The 19469-nt window shown below is 44.5% G+C and overlaps 1 protein-coding gene across 1 annotated transcript in view; it reads left to right on the top strand.

The window, feature by feature from the left end:
• The window catches only part of LOC147419893 (ferredoxin-dependent glutamate synthase, chloroplastic-like), a 71152-nt gene that overhangs the window by 12364 nt on the left and 39319 nt on the right, over nucleotides 1-19469 (top strand). Inside the window, 23 exon segments of the mRNA XM_086506360.1 lie at nucleotides 13898-14340; nucleotides 14470-14601; nucleotides 14830-14928; nucleotides 15090-15160; nucleotides 15649-15745; nucleotides 15873-15965; nucleotides 16066-16151; nucleotides 16153-16209; nucleotides 16289-16430; nucleotides 16432-16452; nucleotides 16539-16649; nucleotides 16745-16973; nucleotides 17098-17124; nucleotides 17127-17253; nucleotides 17340-17457; nucleotides 17460-17478; nucleotides 17577-17634; nucleotides 17808-17890; nucleotides 17893-17912; nucleotides 18828-18924; nucleotides 19125-19240; nucleotides 19318-19423; nucleotides 19426-19469. The exon segment at nucleotides 19426-19469 is cut by the window's right edge and continues 45 nt beyond it. Coding sequence (XP_086362486.1) covers nucleotides 13898-14340; nucleotides 14470-14601; nucleotides 14830-14928; nucleotides 15090-15160; nucleotides 15649-15745; nucleotides 15873-15965; nucleotides 16066-16151; nucleotides 16153-16209; nucleotides 16289-16430; nucleotides 16432-16452; nucleotides 16539-16649; nucleotides 16745-16973; nucleotides 17098-17124; nucleotides 17127-17253; nucleotides 17340-17457; nucleotides 17460-17478; nucleotides 17577-17634; nucleotides 17808-17890; nucleotides 17893-17912; nucleotides 18828-18924; nucleotides 19125-19240; nucleotides 19318-19423; nucleotides 19426-19469 — 2396 coding nt within the window.

Here is a 19469-nt window from a genome sequence, read left to right as displayed (position 1 = left end):
GTTGGGTTTTGTTTTATTTTTGAGACCCTCTTCTTGGAGTAGCAAACGGTCAGACATTGCATGGCCAATGTGAACGGTAGTTTCACCCGCAGATGGGTAGTGGTCGGCACTGGAATTGGTATGGTAAGAGGATGTCTAGGCTCAGAGCAAGATCATATAGGTCCCCCCGTCGCACTTAGTAAGTTGGTGGATACTAGGAAGTGAACTCAATAAAGGCCTAAAGTCAAGGTGTGACTACCAACTGAAAGTATCCGATAGTTGGGCCACATTGCATTTTTGGATGCGGTCCCAATGAGGATAGATGGTCAGAAGACTAGTGGCCCAACGGAAGCATCTCCTAAAATTTAGGGAACTGCTATTTTGGGCCGAGAAATGTGTTCGCGTCATTACCTCCGGTATGACTAGGGGAACATTTTACAACTCTGCCGCGAAGTCAACTGGGCAACCGGTCAGGATATTTTTAAGCGGCGAACCCGAAACTGGAAAATGCTTGTATGTGCACTTGCCTCTCAAGGGAAAAATGGGCGCTGAATTTTAAGCTGGGAGAGGGCCTCTTTTGTAGTCTGTCACATGCTAAGAGCTATGGAGTGCTTCCTTTCCCTCTTATGTACAGTGCGGTGCCAGGAGTGATGCCTTGCACGCTACGCACTGCCCTCTCTCTCCCCTACGAGCAGTATGTTATGCCCCACTAGCGGGCTTTTCATTTGACCAATGTACAGTTATGTGGGTTCATGCGCGATTGCCGAGGCAAGAGCCTCTTGCATAGGTACTGGATTAGCTAGCGGCTAATCCCCCGCAGGTACAGGTGAATTCGGAGAGGTTTCACGCTAGAAATTTCGTCCGATTCAAAGGGCGGCTCGAGGTCTTACTACAGATGCGACCGGCACGCGAAACGGAGCCCTAAACAGGGAATTACAGCCTGCTGTGTATTTTTGCAGGTTTAGGGTTTCGGCCCTAAACAGACCCTAATACCCCCAGGATGTTCGGGGACGCAAGGGGGCCGCTGTACAGGTGAACTGGCGCATTTTCGGGGCAGAAAACAGAGAATTCAATGTGCTGCAGATTCTCGCCAAGTTTTGCAAAGTGTCCGTATGCGTTGGGAAAGTCACCTATTGCGTGGGGATACTGATTGTGAAGCGTCCTAGTGTAGTTATGTTACCGAAATCGGGCCAGAACAAGCGTTTCTTAGCCTTGCGGGGCAGCTTGTAGATCACAGGTTTTATTCCCTCTGTTAAAGAATAAAGAAATACCGAAAGGGGCGCCAATTTTGGGGCCTACAGGTTGTCGGCGTCCGCTCGGAGCATTCTAGCTGCCGAGCCGTGTGTGTACTTAGGTGTTAATCCCCGTTACAGGTTACCTTTGCAAAGTGCTTTGTGTGTGTGTCTAAAGTAAAGAATTTCGGGTGAAAGCCAACGTCTACCCTCGTAAATAACCATCCAGGTCCGGGCCATGAGTAAAAAAAATAACACTTTTCAATCATTCAATACTCCCCTCGCAAATAACCATCCAGGTCTAGGCCATGAGTAAAAAAACACCACTTTTCAATCCTTCAATACTCCCCCTACAAATAACCATCCAGGTCTGGGTCATGAGTAAAAAAATAACACTTTTCAATCATTCAAGACTCTCCCCGCAAATAATCGCAAGGGTCCGGGCCATGAGTATGAATAAGCATTCTCAAAGATCATTTCTCACTACTCTAGCCGGGAGTAAAAATTATCAACCATTGAAACCAGTATTAAAACAAAGTTAGAATAATTCCAATCGGCACCAAGACATGTTTAAAACAGATACCATCCATTTCAAACAAATTCCAAACAGGTTCACCAAACAAGTTCTCAAACAAAATTCAAACTTAAAAAGAAATCTCGACATTAGTTGACTTATGTCCAAAAATTTCAAGTCGTAATCTGCTAGGGTTTCCGTGGCAAGCATTTCAAGATACCACAATCTGCCAGAAGCTGCCAGAAACCATATAACTTCGGGGAAAAAAATTCTTGAAAGCTTGCCAAGTCCTTGGAGTGAGCGGCTTGGTAGCTATAGACATCCACCACTGCATTTGAGAAAAACAACAGCTTGAAACAAATCTTGATCCTTCGATTGCAAGTGATTTTAATGGCTTATGCCCTGTAAGACATGAGCGGTAAAGACAGGAGCGTATCCGATGCGCGATGAAGTAAGGGTGGGAGTGTCTAATAACTCCGGGGTCGGGACCCAAAGATACTTCAAATAAGATTCCAATAGACTTTGGAAGCACCAGTTTGCTTTGTCTGCTCTTTTGTAGGACCAGTATGCTTTTAGAAAAGCACATGCATGATGCTCTGATATGTCACAAGACGGGCACCATGTGCCAATAGAAAAGAAGAGACTGAACACACTTTTAGCACTTCAATAACAACTGAATTGAAAGAAAGAGAGAGAGAGAGCACGACACGAAACGGGGATTGGCGAAGTTCCACCCCTAGAGAGCACTGGCCCCAAACGTTGGCGCTCCAAACTCTTCTTTAAAAATAGGCCACTCTTCAAGACTTTATAAGCTTGTAAAACTTCTTCTTCTTCTTCTTCTGCTGCTTCTTCTTAGGGTTTTGGACCCTTGGTCGGGATGTGAAGGTTGGTTGCGTTCTTCAGTGGCTTGACACGTCAGCAGGTGTCACAGCAGTTTGTGACACCTGCTGCTACCCCTCCCTCTATGCCACCAAATCCGATGGATGCTATGATGCAGATGATGATGGAGATGATGATGCGGCAAGACGAAGCTCGACGACAAGAGCATATGAAAGCGGAGGAGGCATGTTGATTAGAGCGTGCGAAAGCGGCATAGCGAGAGGAACATCGATTTGCGGTCGAAGCCGAGGCTCGTAGATTGGAGAGGGCAGCCATGCGTGATCTTTTCACATCTCTGGCGATCCGATCTGAGATCCCACCTTCAGAGCCCGACTATGGAAAGTTTGCCAAGACCATCGCGGAGGCGACCAATGCTACATGTATGGCCCATGAACCAATTCTTGAGAAGATTACGCTCAATAAATATGACGGTAAGATGGATGCTATTGTCATTTATTCTTGGTCGCATCAATTTACATCCTATTTTGTGGTTGTTAAAAAGTCTGATAATAACAAAGTTCTCTTGGCTTCCATGCATCTCACAAGTGATGCCATTTTTAGGCGACAACCCCGAAACCGGAAAATGCTTGTAATCGTGCCAAGTGGCACAAAATGGTGCACTTTCCTCTTGCAGAAAAATAGGCGCTGATTTTTATAGCTGGGAGGCTCATATGCAGTCTTCTGTCTCACAGGTTAAGAGCTATGGAGTGCTTGCTTTCCACTCTATGTACAATGTGGTGCTAGGAGTGATGACCTACACACTACACACTGCTCTCTCTCTCTCCCCTACGTGCAGTTATGTGATGTCCCACAAGAGGGCTCTTCATTTGACCGATGTACAGCTGTGTGGTTTCATGATTTTGTGCCGAGGCAAGAGCCTCCTCGAGCAAGAACATGAGTAGCTAATTGCTACTCCAAAGCAGGCACCGGTGAGGGTCATAACCTCACCAAACAGGTGCATTTTCAGCATTGTGTACGCATTGTTTTTGGACTGTTTTGCAGCCGCAATGACGCCAAAAGAATTGGGAACTGTGCCCCACTGTTAGACGACAGTTCGGGGGCTGTTTAGGGCTGAAAACTGATGCAAAACCAGTAAATACAGCGTGCTGAATTTACTGTTTTTGGGCAGGAATCAAAGGGTTTATGCCAGTAGAAGCAAGTTCTAGTAGGGGAATTAATTTCGGGCAAGTTTTGGGGCTATTATGTTGCCGAAAATTTGCCAAAACAGGTGGTATCTAGCGGGATACAGTTAAAGGATTCCCAGGACTCTTCTTTGTAATTTACCCTCCTAATGAATATAGAAATACCGAAAGGGCCGCCAATTATGGGGCCTACAGGTGGTCGGCGTACGATCGGAGCATTCTAGCTTCCGAGCCGTGTGTGTGCTTAAGTGTTGATTCCCGTCGCAGGTTACCTTTCTAAAGTGCTCTCTGTGTTTGTCTAAAGTAAAGAATTTCGGGTGAAAGCCAAAGCCTACTGCCCTACGGGCCGATTTCAAGGTTCCATTGCTAGGATATCAATCATTTTTTCCTCAAGAAGTGAGCCTCGGTTGTTTTGGGTAAAGACACAAAGTATAGGATCGCGGGATTACACTGTGGCCGACAAAGGGAAGGGCATTATGAAGAGGGTTCCTCTTCGAAGGACAGACAAGAAACCCCTACGGTGTTCGATATTGGTGAGATCTCACGGCCACGTCAGTCTGTACCTTCTGTTGATGTGAATATCCCTCCAGTAGTACAGGGCTTTATGACTGTGCAACTTGAGGATGATGCGTTCGGGACTCAGTTAGTTGCCGCGGTGAATGTGTTTTCGTAGCTGGTGCAAAACCCATGGTTTATGGAGTTCTTGCAAGCGTCACCAGTGCCACAGCAAAATAGGCAACCTACACCGCGTACAGAGCTTTTTGAGGCTCAAGCCCAAGTACTTCATGCGACTCAGTAGGATAGGAAACACTCACATGTTGCGGAGTCGGGGGCTCCAAAACAGGTTCCTCCCGTCCTTGAACAGGTGGCTAGAATGCCTATTTCACAGGCTATGCCAGTTCAGCCTGCCACCTTTCAGAGCTTGCATCCTGTCTTGAATGGATAGGGAACTGGATACCAAGCAATGCACCCAGTTTTTCTACCACCCACTGTATATCCTGGGTATTTCAGGGGTGGATATGTGTTCGAAATATGGCTGGTTATGCACCTGGAAGTCGGCCGTATATGCTAGGAACAATGTTTGGGGGTATGCAAGGCATGATGCCAAACCCCATGTATGGTAGCATCGGCATGCAACAAGGTTTTCAGAGCAACCAGGGCTAGTTTGGGATGCCACAGGCTCATTTCGGCATGGCTGGTTTTTCTGGATAGCAGCCAGATATGGCACCTCTGATGCAAAATGTTAATGGCTAAGACATGCCGATGATTCCTACTACAGTGCCCATGTTGCAGACCATTCCTTATGACAATTTGGGGGCACTGGAAAAGCCGAAAGCTTATAAAGAAGGTGGTGCAGCTATAAAGTTTAGCACTTTCAACGGCTTCGAAAATAAGGCAAAGGCTCTCACTTTCTCCAGCAGTTTGATACAGCTTATGTAGGAGGGAATTTTACAGAGGCCTCTAAGGTCAGGAAAACTACCACTTTCTTAAGGACAATGTGCTTACATAGCGGATGACATTGTTAATGCAAGGACAGGCACCCGCCACTTGGGTCTACTTCAGAAATGTTTGCATCTGCTTGGCTTTCAAATGAATTTGAAGCCGATGTCATGATAGATTGGCACGAGCTTACTTCGGCTACATGCAAGAGCTTGCTGGAGTACAATTGGAGGTTTTGTAAAGCGTTACTCTCAGTGACCTCCTACAGATTTGTGCCATTGAGAGAGCAGATAGAGAAGTATTGTTGTGGGCTGCCTAAAGGGCTTCGGGACTACTGTACCAAGAACAGAGTGGCTACCCTCACCTAGCTCATGGAAGTTGCTAACACTGGTCTTGCCTTGTTGAAAGGAGAGAACAGTGGGTTTCCGAGCAACGAGAAAGGAGGGCAGCAAAAGAAAAATTCAGCGAAGAAGCCCTTTGTGAAAACAGCTCCTGAAGCGTCATAGGGGTCAGAAAAGGCCACCAAAGATAAGGATTCAGCCGGGACTTCTATAGCGCAGGCAAAGAAACAGGAAAAGGAAGCCTTTTGTGCTTTTTGCTGAAAACGAATGCTTTATATGCCAGAAGCCTGGTCACTTTGCTACAAATTGTCCCCAAAGGAAAAGACCAGTTGACTTAGATGATAAAGAGGACCAGAAAGGCAAGAAGCCTAAACCCATGGTAGGTTTGGTGCGAGATATGGTGGGTGACATACCCAATACAGATGCCATTGAGTTATGCAGAGCATGGAGTAAAGTTAGAGATCAGACGGCACTCATCTTTTTTGATCTAGGTGTCAAAGCAAACTTTATCTCACCAAAGTTAGCTATGAAGCTGGCATCAAAGCTGAAGAGATGGGGTACACAACAGAGGTAGGGTTGGCATGTTCTGACCACTCAGAGTGTGTTACTCCCATTATTGGAAAGTTGCGTCTGCATATTCAATCATATGTAGACTCAAAAGAATTTTATATCATGCCATTGGAAGGGTGCGATGCACTACTTCGAATTCCATGGATGTTCAGAGTGCATGGCGTGCTGGATGTCTTCGGCAAGACGATCACCCTTCAGCATAGGGACAAAACTCATGTTTTGGATGTAAAGCTCAAAGGGGAGTCTGTCCCTATTGTATCTGCGTTTGCTATCACTTCTGTAATAAAGAATCATCTTTTTGTGTACTTGATTTTTGCACATGATGTCTCAGATAATTGTCAGTCAAATTTATCTGTGTTAGATAAAGAAAGGTCAGCATTTGCATGAGTTTATAGTGACTGTTTTTCTAATTCATTACCGTCGCAATTGCCGCCAGAGAGACTTGAGGACCATCGGATAGATTTGGTGATAGGGTGTAGCCCACCAAATAGACCTCCCTACAGGGTTAGTGCAAATGCGTTTAGAACGACATTTGGTCTTTATAAGTTTCTAGTGATGTCGTTTGGGCTAACAAATGCTCCTACCACGTTCAATAGAATGATGGACCGGATTTTCCACTCGCATCAACAGTTTGATGGGACATTCTTCGATGACATGATAGTCTATTCGAAGAATGAAGAGGAGCAAAGGCGTCACTTGACCATTGTGTTCGAACAACTGCACAGTCTCACATGCTACTTGTCAACCCTAAGAAAAGTGAATTCTTCCTAGAAGAGATCCACTTTTTTGGCCACATAGTCTCAAAGGATGGTGTCAGAATGGATCCCGCAAAGGTCGAAGCTATTAAGACATGGCCATACTTAAAGACTGTGCACGATGAAGCTTCTTGGGATTGTGCTCCTACTATAGAAGGTTTATCAGGAATTTTGCAGAGATAGCATCATCTCTTCACGCTTTGCAGCCAAAAAGAGATTTCAGCTTTTAGTCTCTTAAAGGAAAAGTTGACTTCAGATCCAGTTTTTGTTTTGCTAGATCTCAGGAAGTCATTTGTGGTCCAGTGTGGTGCGTGTCGCAGTAGCATCAAAGCAGTGCTAATGCAAGATGGACGGGTAGTAGCTTATGAAAGTTGAATTTTGCAAGGGTCAGAGAAGACTATGCAAGTCTATGAGAACGAGCTGGAAGCACTACCTCTTAGGTGCTGATTTTGCTGTCCAAACAGACCATCAGACCTTGCGATACTTCTTGACATAGTCAAAGTTACCCGAAAAGCATATGCGATGGGCAAACATTCTTTCTATGTTCCATTTCAAGATTATGCATGTGGAAGGCAAGAAGAATATTGTGGCTGATGCATTATCAAGGAAGCCACAAATTTCAGCTGTGTCAATTCCTTATCATCATGAGTTGAATGACATGAAGGAACAATATGTTGCTGATGAAGATTTTGCAAGGATCTTTGAACAGTTGCAAGAGGGGAAACATCATGAGCACTACCTCCTCAGAGATGGTTTTATGATGATGCATGGCAGACTTTGTGTCACCAGGCCATTGCGACATAAGGTCATGGAAGAGAGTCATGTCCCACCGTATGCAGGGCATCGTGGTATTGATGCGACAATTAAAGTGGTAGAGACATTCTTCTATTGACCTTGAGGAGAGATGTGGATGCCTTTGTGCGAGCATGCTTGATTTGCCAAAAGGTAAAGTTCGACAGGCAAAAGGCAACAGGGTTGTTAGAACCATTGCCGATTCCAGATAAGCCATGGGAAAACATTGCTATGGACTTTATCTTTGCTCGTCCAAGAACACTGACAGGGAATGATGGTATATGGGTCATTATCTGCAGGTTCAACAAGCAAGCCCATTTTATCCCTTATTGATTTGCAGGAATGCTTTGCAGGGGTTCGGAAAGGGAGAATTATTTATCTTATGCTTCAGAGAACAAGTCGTCTGCGCGTAGTGGACGTTGTGTGCCCAATGGCCGCTCTGTGTAAGTATTGGAGCTTTGGGTGTGGGTGATAGACGCATTAAAAGCTGAGCTTGTTCAGGGCTTGTAGGCTGTTTTTGCTGCGCTGCCCAGACATGTATAGAGCTGGCTGTACGCGAGTGCACGGGTTGCAAAGCGCTGCTAGGGCGATTGCATCAGAGTGAGCTGAGGACGTGGACAACGCTGCAGCGCTGCGCAGACCAGCAGTGCAGCGGTACTGGCGCATGGCAGCAAGGGAGGGAGTGTGTAAGGTAGTGAAGCTTCAGGGCGGCTATCCACAAGCGCCGTGCAATCGACAGACTAGGGGCGGGTGCAAGTTACGTGTGCACGGTTAGGCCCGATTTTCCTAAGGCGGTTTTTCTTCGCTTGTTACTAAGGGTTTGATTTTTAGCCCTTTTACACTTAAATGACCACTTATCTTTACAAGTGGTGGCCGCCCAACTTTTAAGTGATTGGACCTATTTTAAATAGGTTTGAAACGGCGCTTTCATTACTTAAAAAGGCCGAGAAACCTGAAATTTTCCTCCTCTCCGGTGAATAAAATCCCGCAAACTCCAGGAGGGCATGTGGGTGAACCTTAGGGTACCGAAGGATTCCGAAACGATCCGAACTGGCCAATGCTTGAAATTGTCTTCTCGTTATTGTGGTCTGTTTCAGATCACAAAGAAGATAAGTGTTGTTGCTTACAAGCTGGACCTGCCTTCAGGCATTGCTGTTCATCCCGTGTTCCAATGAGCCGTCTGAAAGAACGGCTGGGGTAGGGACGACTTGGTAATTCCTCATGAGCAAGTCCCGAACTCAAAAGATGCCGCTCGTTATATTCCACTTGAACCCAAATCGCTTTTGATCAAAGGGTCCGCAAGTCTCGTAGGTCTTCGTACTCTGAATATTTGATCAAGTGGAAGCACCGTCCTAAGTCTCAAGCTACTTGGGAGTCAGTTAGATGGCTAAGGAATTGCTTCCCCGGTTTTATAACCGAGGATATTGCCGAGGACAACAATTAAAAATAAGGGGGGAAGTGTTACGTCCCCAGACATCAGGATGGGCGCCTGCTGTTATGTTCGGCCAGTGTGAACATGGCCCTTTGGTTATAAGTCCTATAAATAGGACTTGAGTCTCATTTGAGAGACATCTTGTGTGAACACCACACTTGGACTCTTGGCCCTTGGCAGCTCTGCCCGCACACCCGTACCGGTGTGGGTTCAGTGGTATTGGACACCGGCCCTTGTGGCAGGGGCTAGCCCACTTGGTTGCAGGCTCCCAGGCTCAGGGGTGAGCTCGTATTGGCTCTATGGCTGGGAGGTGAGCTTGATGTCCGCTCACTACGTGTCTCTAGGTGTGAGTTTGGCTTGTATCATGTGTTGTGTGCAGGTTGGATCCGGCGAGTGACTAACACAAAGCCACAAGAAGTGGGCAAGGAAACCAAGGAACAGGAAAAACTGTTTACGGTACTCTATGAATGAAGTACTAAAACCGGCCCATAGGGCAGTAGAATTTAGCTTTCACCCGATTCTTTACTTGAACTTTACGACACAGAGGAAAATGTCACGGATGAACCTCTGATTGGAATCAACATTTCACACAAACCACGGCTTGGCAGCTAGAGTGCTACCAATCAGACAGTGACACCCTGTAGGCCCCAAAGATTGGCGCCCCTTTCGATATTTCTTTATTCTTATTGCAAATAGACAATCCGAACACTTTCACCTAACTCTCACCAAGCTGTTCAAACCTGTGCATGGCTGTAATTGCAGGTTTTTGACCCAATTTCGCCAGCATAACAGCTCAAAAACCTATGTAGGTCATAAGTACACGTCAAGGACACTTTCCCTTGCAATTTGGAAGCTTTCTAGTGAGCTGCAGGTCAATTTCAGCATGCTGTAATCCCCTCTTTTGTCATTGTGAGGTGCCCAAAGCCCAAGGCTTTCCTGAGGCTCCCCTAGCAATGCCTTCCAGTTTGGGTGCGAAACCCTAAACCTGCGGAAAAACACAGCAGGCTGTAATTTTCTGTTTTGGATTGTTTTGGACGGAGGGAGCATGTCTACGCGTGTCTCAGGTGCTTCCGCACGCAATGGGACTATTCCCCTTTGAAACAGACAAGTTTTCACGCGAGAGAACTCTTTCTTTTCGCAATCCTTCGCGATGGAACTGTGCGTACCTGTGGGGGATTAGCAATTAGCTAATCGGGTTCTTGTACAAAAGGCTCTTGCCTTTGCAAACGTGCATAAAACCCCCATAACTGTACATGGTTATCTGAGAAGCCAACTAGTGGGGTTGTCACAATCTTGGTCACCCCATGACGAGAATCCGGCACGACACACGAAAGTATCACTTAAAATACTTGACAACTTTAAAATTTAAGTCGACACAGCCCGGCATAGTTCCGTGCCCAGAGGTGTTGGCCCCAAAACCTGGCGCCCCTTTTCGTATTTCTTTATTATATTAATGCTTGAGCAAAGTACAACACTCGAGGGGTCCTTTGCTCTCAGACTATGCGTCCAGATGCTTTGAAGAGTGAGGTCCCAAAGGGTTTGTTTATTTTTACAAGGGATGCCCCAAAAGCTTTTAACTCAAAAGCAACTTGTCCCAAAAGCTACTCATCCCAAAAGCACGTAGAAAAGCAATTAGAGCAATTTACGAAAATCCGTACAGGTTGCCACGTTAGCACTTGCTAGCGCAAATCACGAAAGTCCATATTGTGTGCCACGTCAGCATGTCAGCGCAGATTTCGGGATTCTGTACTGTGTGCCACATCAGGAGTCAATGCAAAGTTCAGGATTCCGTAATGTCTGTTGTCCGTACAGTTTCTACCCCGGTGTGCATGTCAGTGCCGATTTCGGGACTCTGTACGGTTTGCCACATCAGGAGTCAACGCAAAGTTCGGGATTCTGTCACGATTGTGACTATGTTAACAATATTACATTTACTCCTAGTTGCAGATACTCGAAGTGCCATGCCAAGGAGGACCCCTGCGCTTGGATGGTCACACCCCTTCGCTCAAGAGACGTGCCTCTTCGCCATAAGCCACACTCCTTCGACGACTGGTCACACCCATTCGCTCTACGGGTGCGACTCTTCGCCCAATGGTTGCAACTCTTTGTTGAAAGGATGTGTCTTTACGTCTAAAGTCATGTCTCTTTACCAGGAGACGGTTCTTTTCATTTGTGTCTCTTCGTCTCCTATATACCGAGCCTATTGTACTCAGTTTCAGCATCATTCAATCAATCAACACAGAGTCTTTTAAGTCTTGTTTCTGAGTACAGTTCAAGTTTCTTAAGTCTTAATCATGAGTTTAAGTACTTAATTAAGGATTAGTACCTAGAATCCTTATAGTGGTATCATAGCAAATTTTTTTTCCTCGGACTTGCTGGTTTTGAGCCTCTCACCCTCGCCGCTAGCTTCTTCATCCTCTTCCCGGAGTTTCATGGAGGAAGCAGAAAGGCGAATCCTATAGGCGATGTATAGTCAACACATGTAACCCCTACCCCACCCTCACCAGATGAATCACACATCATCGGCATACATGAGAGCTGTTGCTTACCCGGGCTGATATGAGGTCGAAAATGATGGATTCCCTCGTGCAGAGCTGTTGGTCGTACGCCCTCCCCGTTGCTCTACTTCGCGCCTCGCGCCCCTCCTCAAGTGCCAACGCACTTCTTGCTGAAAGGGTGTGTGACCCTTGGTACAATTCCCTACTCTCAGGTGATCGCATCCCCTCTTGTACACTGCTGCAATCAACCAAACAACACGTTGCAGTTCATGCTGGAGTTTTTCTTTTTCACGCTGGTGCCTCTTGAGTTTGCTTGATGGTGTCTTTTACACATTTCACACAAAGGGTGGCCACTTTTAAAAGCTGAAGACCAAACTTTTTAAAGGGCCACTTTGGGCACCCACTTGAACATTAAAAACCCCACGAATTCAGCCAGCGTCTCATCGTGGGTGCATATCATCCTCTATAAAGTCCTCTGACAGATAACTCCGTCGACAAATTCAAGAAAGAACATGCAATTGCAAAACGGATTGCAAATCTGCGAGTCCATCTCCTCCATAGAAACCTGCTCCAGTAGTTTTAAAGAAGATCCTACTCCTGTCCGAAAACCTCTCTGAAGGACGAGGCTGGAAAAGGAATAGTTTCCTCTCCGGATCCAAAAGCTGCATGCTTGTTCTCTTTGCGGGAAGGCACGGCAGCATACCCAATTTGGGAAGACCGAAACAGTCCATCAATGCTCCATACCTCCATCCGGTTCCTCTCGGTGATGAGAGGTAGGGTAATCAAGGGTACAAGATGGGGAAGTCGTAGATGAGGGTCCATAGCCTCCAAATACCCAAATCAGCCTCAGGGTGGAGAAAAACCAGGAAAAAACAGCATGCTTCTTCTCACTCAACCAAGTTCAAAACGGCATTGGACCAGCGAGTACCAAGCATCCAAGGTGGTCATGACACCTAGGGCTATGATACCATGTAAGAATAGGCAGTGAAAGATGCAATGAAGATGTGAACTGGGCTCCGATCCGGTGGACACCTCAACTTTGATTTGGCTGGACTCCGATAAGATCCTCTGACACTAGGGGATACTTGCAATGCCACATACATTTACAAGGCAACTGTGGAGAAGAGAGATCACTGAGGTAGGAAGAGACAATGACATTTGAGAATGAGAGAATGAGAGAGAGGCTTTCCTCGCTGATAACAAACTGCTCATACAAGTGACCAAGGGTGGTCCAGCATGGAACTGATATGCCATAGATGGATAGCCCAAGGTACACAACTGCTGCTGCTACTGCTATTTACTCCTGCGCACAAGACCAATGCCTTGGCCTCAACATGAAAAATTACCTAGATTGTTCTGAAAGCAAGGCTTTTGTGGAACTTCTCATGACAAGAGAACTGATCTCGAGGGAGAAGGAACTGGATCAAGGCTGCCCATGGTGTGGCTTCCCTTGGAGATCATGGATCTCCTCCCCTATGCCTGCCCCAAGAGGAAGGTGCTCTGCAACTGCGTGATCACATCACCTCTTCATGTATGCCCTGAGAGAAGGAAAAATGCAAGGGAAATTCTTCGATGTCCATCACATCTGCCGGTGGTGCGCCCTGCTGCTGGTGAAGCAAAACGCTGGGCTGCCAAAAGTGCTAGGAGGAGGCTGCTAAAAAACGCAAGCAAGCGCTCCCCCCGCCCACTGATCTAGGACTGCCCGCTAGGGGTGCCCTACAGACAAGGCGTGCGCACTCTCCCCCTGTACCCCTGCCCACACCTCGGGGCCCAAAATTGTGCTTGTCAGCCAGATCTCAGCCAGCCCTCACAACTTTAATAAATGTGAAAATAGGAGATAAGAGGCACCAAAGGCCCTAAAGAGCCACAGGGAAAAACTGGCAAGGCTGGGAAAATTACTTGCAGCCTGTAGGAGTCTAGTGGCCATAGAAACAAGCGAAAACCCCGAGCTAACATGGCTAAATAAATCCCGACATAAAAACACACTCTCACCCCGGCTGGGCACAGCCATCCAAAGAGATGCCATAACTCTAATAGGTAAGGGATATGGCTAGTGGGGGGACACAGCGAGTTTCAGACGAACAAGCTGCACTAAAGCATGTGAAACCAAATGATTAGCAATTTATACATGTGCATTTTTGTACATACAAATTGTCAGGTCTGAAATACAGTTGTTGACCAGAAATGACTTATTTTGTGTAAGATACATGTATGGTACATCAAGTATATGTTCTGGATAGTGCAATTCCAGTTACAGAAACTATTTTTGAATCTTTTATCTTCTTTATCCTTTTACTCACCCATCTTTCTTGCGGCCTTGCAGTTGTGGAACGTATTTTTACTCAGGAGGGTGTTGAGGTTCTCGGATGGAGGGCAGTTCCTGTTAATATACCAGTGGTGGGTTATTATGCAAAAATAACTCTACCCATTATCCAACAGGTCCTGGTCAAGGTATCCAATGAAGGATCAAGGGAAGAGGTTGAGACGGAGCTGTATATATCACGGAAGTTAATAGAGAAAGCTGCAGAATCGGAATCTTGGGGTCAAGATTTGTACATCTGCTCACTTTCTAATTCAACTATAGTCTACAAAGGAATGCTTAGATCAGAGGCATTGGGAAGTTTTTACCTTGACCTACAAGATGCATTATACACCTCGCCATTTGCCATTTATCACAGACGCTACAGTACAAATACAAACCCTAGGTGGCCTTTGGCGCAGCCAATGCGTTTTCTTGGCCATAATGGGGAAATTAATACCTTGCAGGTATGGACACCCACACTAATTGGTTTTCACATGTCCATCACATCTATAATTTTTGAGCAACATTTAAGAAGGGCTTGAGAGAACTTTTTCTGCTGGGCTTATCTTATGCGCAATGATACTCATGAGCAGGGAAACCTGAATTGGATGAGGTCGAGAGAGTCCTCTATGAAATCTGCAGTCTGGCATGGAAGAGAAGACGAAATTCGACCTTATGGAAACTCAAAAGCGTCTGATTCAGCAAATCTTGATGCAGTGGCTGAGGTACTGTTTTTGTGAGTGCATAAGCTCGGTAGGGTTTGCCGAGAATTGATGAAGCTTTTCAGATGCAGTGTTGATCTGGCTTTAAAGTTGATGGCTCGTTTCTCAAGACACTAGCAAAAATTATGCTTACAAACTTCTATTATACTTATGCATAATGTCAAGGAACTAGGGACAAGTGCATTTATCATTTTGTTGATCAGATTCACTGGGTTTTCCACCATTTATCAGCTGCTCATGAGGAGTGGTAGAAGCCCTGAAGAAGCATTGATGATTCTCGTTCCAGAGGCGTATAAGAAGCATCCTACTTTGATGATCAAGTACCCAGAGGTCTCGTTGGTTAATCTCAATTCTTGTAGAGCAATGGTGTTCATACTTTCAATTTGTCCTACTGATGGATATACCCCTTTGTTTTTGTCCATGCTCTCATGGAAAAGTGCATCTCATTTCTTGGTTGTTCGTGGGGGCACAAATGTTTGTGTGTACTTCAGGTTGTTGACTTTTATGAGTATTACAAAGGACAAATGGAAGCATGGGATGGACCTGCTCTGTTGCTTTTCAGGTAAGTTTTAAAAGGCAAGACCTGTGGCTACATGTTTTTTTGTTGCTTTGGGTGAATTTTTGTTTTCTTTTATACATGATTGTGTGGAGTACTCTTTTTTCTCCACCTGTTTGTTATATTTTTCTTTGGTCCTGACTCCTGTTCTTACAAACCCTAAACTCGTTGGAAGACCTCATATTTGGACATTCATGTTGCTTGAGTGACATCGAAAAAGTTTCAATCTTCCATGCAATACGATCTTTGCTTCAAATCTTAACTTTTCCTAGTTAATAAGGCTTACGTTTTTTTCATACAACAACCACAGGACAAACACAATGGTATTAAAGTATGGAAATAGTATGATTTAGATCCCCAAGAAGTATGGGGCAAAAGGAAACATGCTTCTTAGGACAAATATATTTTGGTTGCAATCAAAAAGTTTAATAGCCAGTGCACAAAAAACCTTGCACATGCCGTTGGCTATTGATTCTGGTTGTTCTTGTACATAGCAATGGAAAAACTGTGGGAGCTTGTCTTGACCGCAATGGACTACGGCCTGCAAGGTTTTGGAGGACATCAGATGACATGCTATATGTAGCGTCTGAGGTTGGTTTTACTATTTTAGTTTTTTCTTCACAGTTTTTTTGGTATCAAACGGAAGTCATAAAAAAATGAGAAGATCAACACAACAGAGAAGTGCAATCTACGTGACTTGCTTCATGGATTCAAACAGGTTGGTGTCCTGAATATGGATGAATCAAAGATCATCTCTAAAGGACGATTGGGTCCAGGAATGATGATTGCAGTGGATCTTGAAACAGGACTAGTAAGCTTTTAGCGGCAGCAATAGATACGTAGAAACAAATTGTATCTTTTCACCGCTCTTACTGAAGGAATTAGTTAAGACTAATCCTATTGGCATGTAGGTCTCAGAAAACACACAGGTCAAAAAGCGAGTTGCCAATTCAAAACCTTACAAGCAATGGCTTGCTGAAATGACCCGACCTTTACAGCTGTAAGGTTCCTGGTTCCACCCTATGGGAGAATGACAAAGTTTTGAAGCTTCAGCAGTATGTCCCTTTACTCAGTTAGCTCTAGTGAGTTGTTTCTGCATGCAGCAATTATGGTTATAGCATACAATTTATGCAGAGCATTCGGATATTCTCTAGAAGATGTACAACTTGTGATTGAAGGCATGGCTTCCCAAGGTAAAGAGCCAACTTTCTGCATGGGAGATGATATCCCTCTGGCTGTGTTATCACAGAGACCACATATGCTCTATGACTACTTCATTCAAACAGCGGTTTGCACAGGTGAAGTTTTCACAGTTTCTCATGCAATGCTTGTTATCCTTATTTTCTATTGCTTTAAATGAATGTTAATATGTATGATTACATAGGTCACAAATCCTGCAATTGATCCCTTACGGGAAGGGTTAGTTATGTCACTTGAAGTGAACCTAGGAAAGAGGGAGAACCTACTAGAAGAAGATGCAAAAAATGCTGATCAGGTATGTTCTGCGGTTCAATTGCTCTTGCATTTGTCTGGAGGAAGCTTATTATTCTGTTTGGATGTGAGGAATGGAACCATTGTTGTTGACTATAGGTGACTATGACAAGCCCTATCCTAAATGACGGAGAATTGGAAATTTTGAAAGCTGACAAAAATCTCAAGGCTTCCCGGCTTCCCATTTTCTTTGATGTTGGCAAGGGTGTTGAGGGATCATTGAAGAGGGCTTTGAATAAACTTTGTGAAGCTGCAGATGATGCTGTTCGTTCGGGATCACAGCTTTTGATTCTCAGTGATCGGCTTGATGATCTGGTCTGGTTTCTATGTGGCTTTATGGATTTTCTTTAGCAAAAGTTTACAGAAGTTGTCTCTCACCATTACGATTGTGCAAGGCAAATTCATCAGTTATTACAAACTACTTGTGTATTTTGGCATGGCGCATGAAGCAGGGGCAACGAGGCCTGCAATACCTGTGCTTTTGCGGTTGGTGCTGTACATCAGCATCTTATCCAGAACGGTCTGCGCATGTCAGCATCTATTGTTGCTGACACTGCCCAATGCTTCAGTACCCATCACTTTGCTTGTCTTATTGGATATGGTGCTAGGTCTCTACTTCAGCTTTATTATATACTTCCTGCATTGTATGGAACTAAGAAGACGTTCCTAAATAGGATTCTACTGATGTGCACAGTGCAATCTGTCCATACCTTGCTTTAGAAACATCACGACATTGGCGCATAAGCACAAAAACAGTCAACTTGATGAAGAATGGAAAAATGCCTACAGTAACGATGGAACAGGCTCAGCAGAAAATTATTGCAAGGTGAACTGTTGCACACTGTTGATGATGGCAGTCTTGAGACTCTCTGTAATCTGTTTCAGTTTTTTTGAAAGGAATGGCATTTATGGTGATGCATACATTTTGCAGGCATTAAATCTGGCATACTTAAGATTCTGTCAAAAATGGGCATCTGCTTACTATCAAGGTATACTATTCAGATTAAGAGTTTAGGGCTCAAATCTCCCTAAGAGTCAGGAATTACTATTCTTTAGCTGAATTGAGAAAGCTGAGCGAGGACAAGCTTTTATTTAGCCTTGCTCTTTTGTTTTACTTTGAAGTGTTACAGGTTTTAAAGCTTCCGTTTTGATTGGTCTGCAGCTATTGTGGAGCACAAATTTTTGAAATTTATGGATTGGGTGAAGATGTTGTGGATACAGCCTTTTGTGGAAGTGTTTCACGAGTAGAGGCCTTACTCTGGATGAGGTCTGCACTCTTACTGTATTGTGCATTGAGTGTGGATGTTAACCATGCAATGACAAGCTGATAAGCATAGTGAATGTCAATAGAAGCATTTGTATGTCATGTGTCTAGGCTTTCCGTACTTGATCCCTCCTATGAAGGATGAATGTATGGAAATTATTCAAGTTAGAATTAGTATATTTAGTGATGCATGTTGTGATGAGTATGCATAATGGTATTCATACCTGACTATAATGTTAGGGAACTCAAGTCTCAAACACACATAAATGTAAATGAATGCATATAAAAAAAGAATCTAAAGCTTATTGGGAAGGGTCCATGACTGATATCACTTTGACCTTCTTTGTGACACAATGCTAAGAGTATTCTTTGTTTCAAATGTAGTAACATTACAGCACATGCTTTAGAATCTATGGAATTTGAACATTAGAACAATGAAAGTGACGATGCATGCTGGACGAAAAAATCATACATTACGCATGTTTCTTTCACAGTTACAAACACTGTGTCTGTTACACTTCATTGCTTTTTAGCGACTGATTTGTCACTGATGGAACAAAGAACGATCACTGCTCCTTGGAAATGTAGCATCATACAAATTTAGATATGAAGCTTCCAGTGTTTCAAATCGGTTTTTCATCAATTCAAACAATGGATGGCTTCACCTCACTATGGAATGGAATCTAGAACTGGAATGATCAACTTGCTCGTTTCCAGGGCCTTGAAAGGAACTTGCTTGTTACCATGGTTTTCCCCTTAGCTGCTTTCTATACTATACGATTGTATGCAGCCCTCATGGGGTTCCATGCATCATAGTCCTGGTGGGGTTGTCCTGTGCATTTAGTCAAGCACTGTATGTTGGGAAATTGTAACCTTTTTGTCGTGAATTTTGTCATTGTTGGATGATCTCTCTCGCAGCTAGCAAGGGAGACAATGGCGTTTTGGATCAAGGGCTTTTCAGAAGAAACTGCAAAACGTCTAGAAAATTTTGGGTTCATCCAACACAGACAAGGAGGTAGATCATAACGGCGTACAATTTAAATATTTTACTTACTGTTTGCTGTCTGAGAGTGACATGCAAATGTACATACCTTTTATGTATAAATACTTTTCTTTGTGCTGTGCATGTCTTGGTCAGTCGTGCGGATTTTTCCTCTTAACAAAAAGGGTGCAAACTTTTGAGGTTGTGATTTATTTTATTGTCTCTTGAGTCAGGGGAGTACCATAGCAACAACCCAGAGATGTCAAAGCTCCTGCACAAGGCTGTTCGTGAGAGGAATGAGAGTGCTTATGCAGTCTATCAGCAGCATTTGGCTACTCGACCTATGCAGGTAGATGCGTTTAGGCATTGCGAATTGCCAAATTATGTGCAACATTTTATGGTTTACACAGTTAATGCATTCTACAGGTTCTTCGAGACCTCCTAGAGTTCAAAAGCGATCGGAAACCAATCTCTATTGGTAGGGTCGAGCCTGCCTCGAATATTGTGGAAAGATTTTGTACTGGGGGGATGTCACTGGAGCAATATCAAGGGAGACACATGAAGCAATTGCTGTTGCA

Source organism: Adiantum capillus-veneris, chromosome 29 (assembly GCF_014529385.1).
Source record: "Adiantum capillus-veneris isolate H3 chromosome 29, ASM1452938v2, whole genome shotgun sequence".
Lineage (NCBI taxonomy): Eukaryota > Viridiplantae > Streptophyta > Polypodiopsida > Polypodiales > Pteridaceae > Adiantum > Adiantum capillus-veneris.
This window is presented reverse-complemented; position numbering and strand designations above follow the sequence as displayed.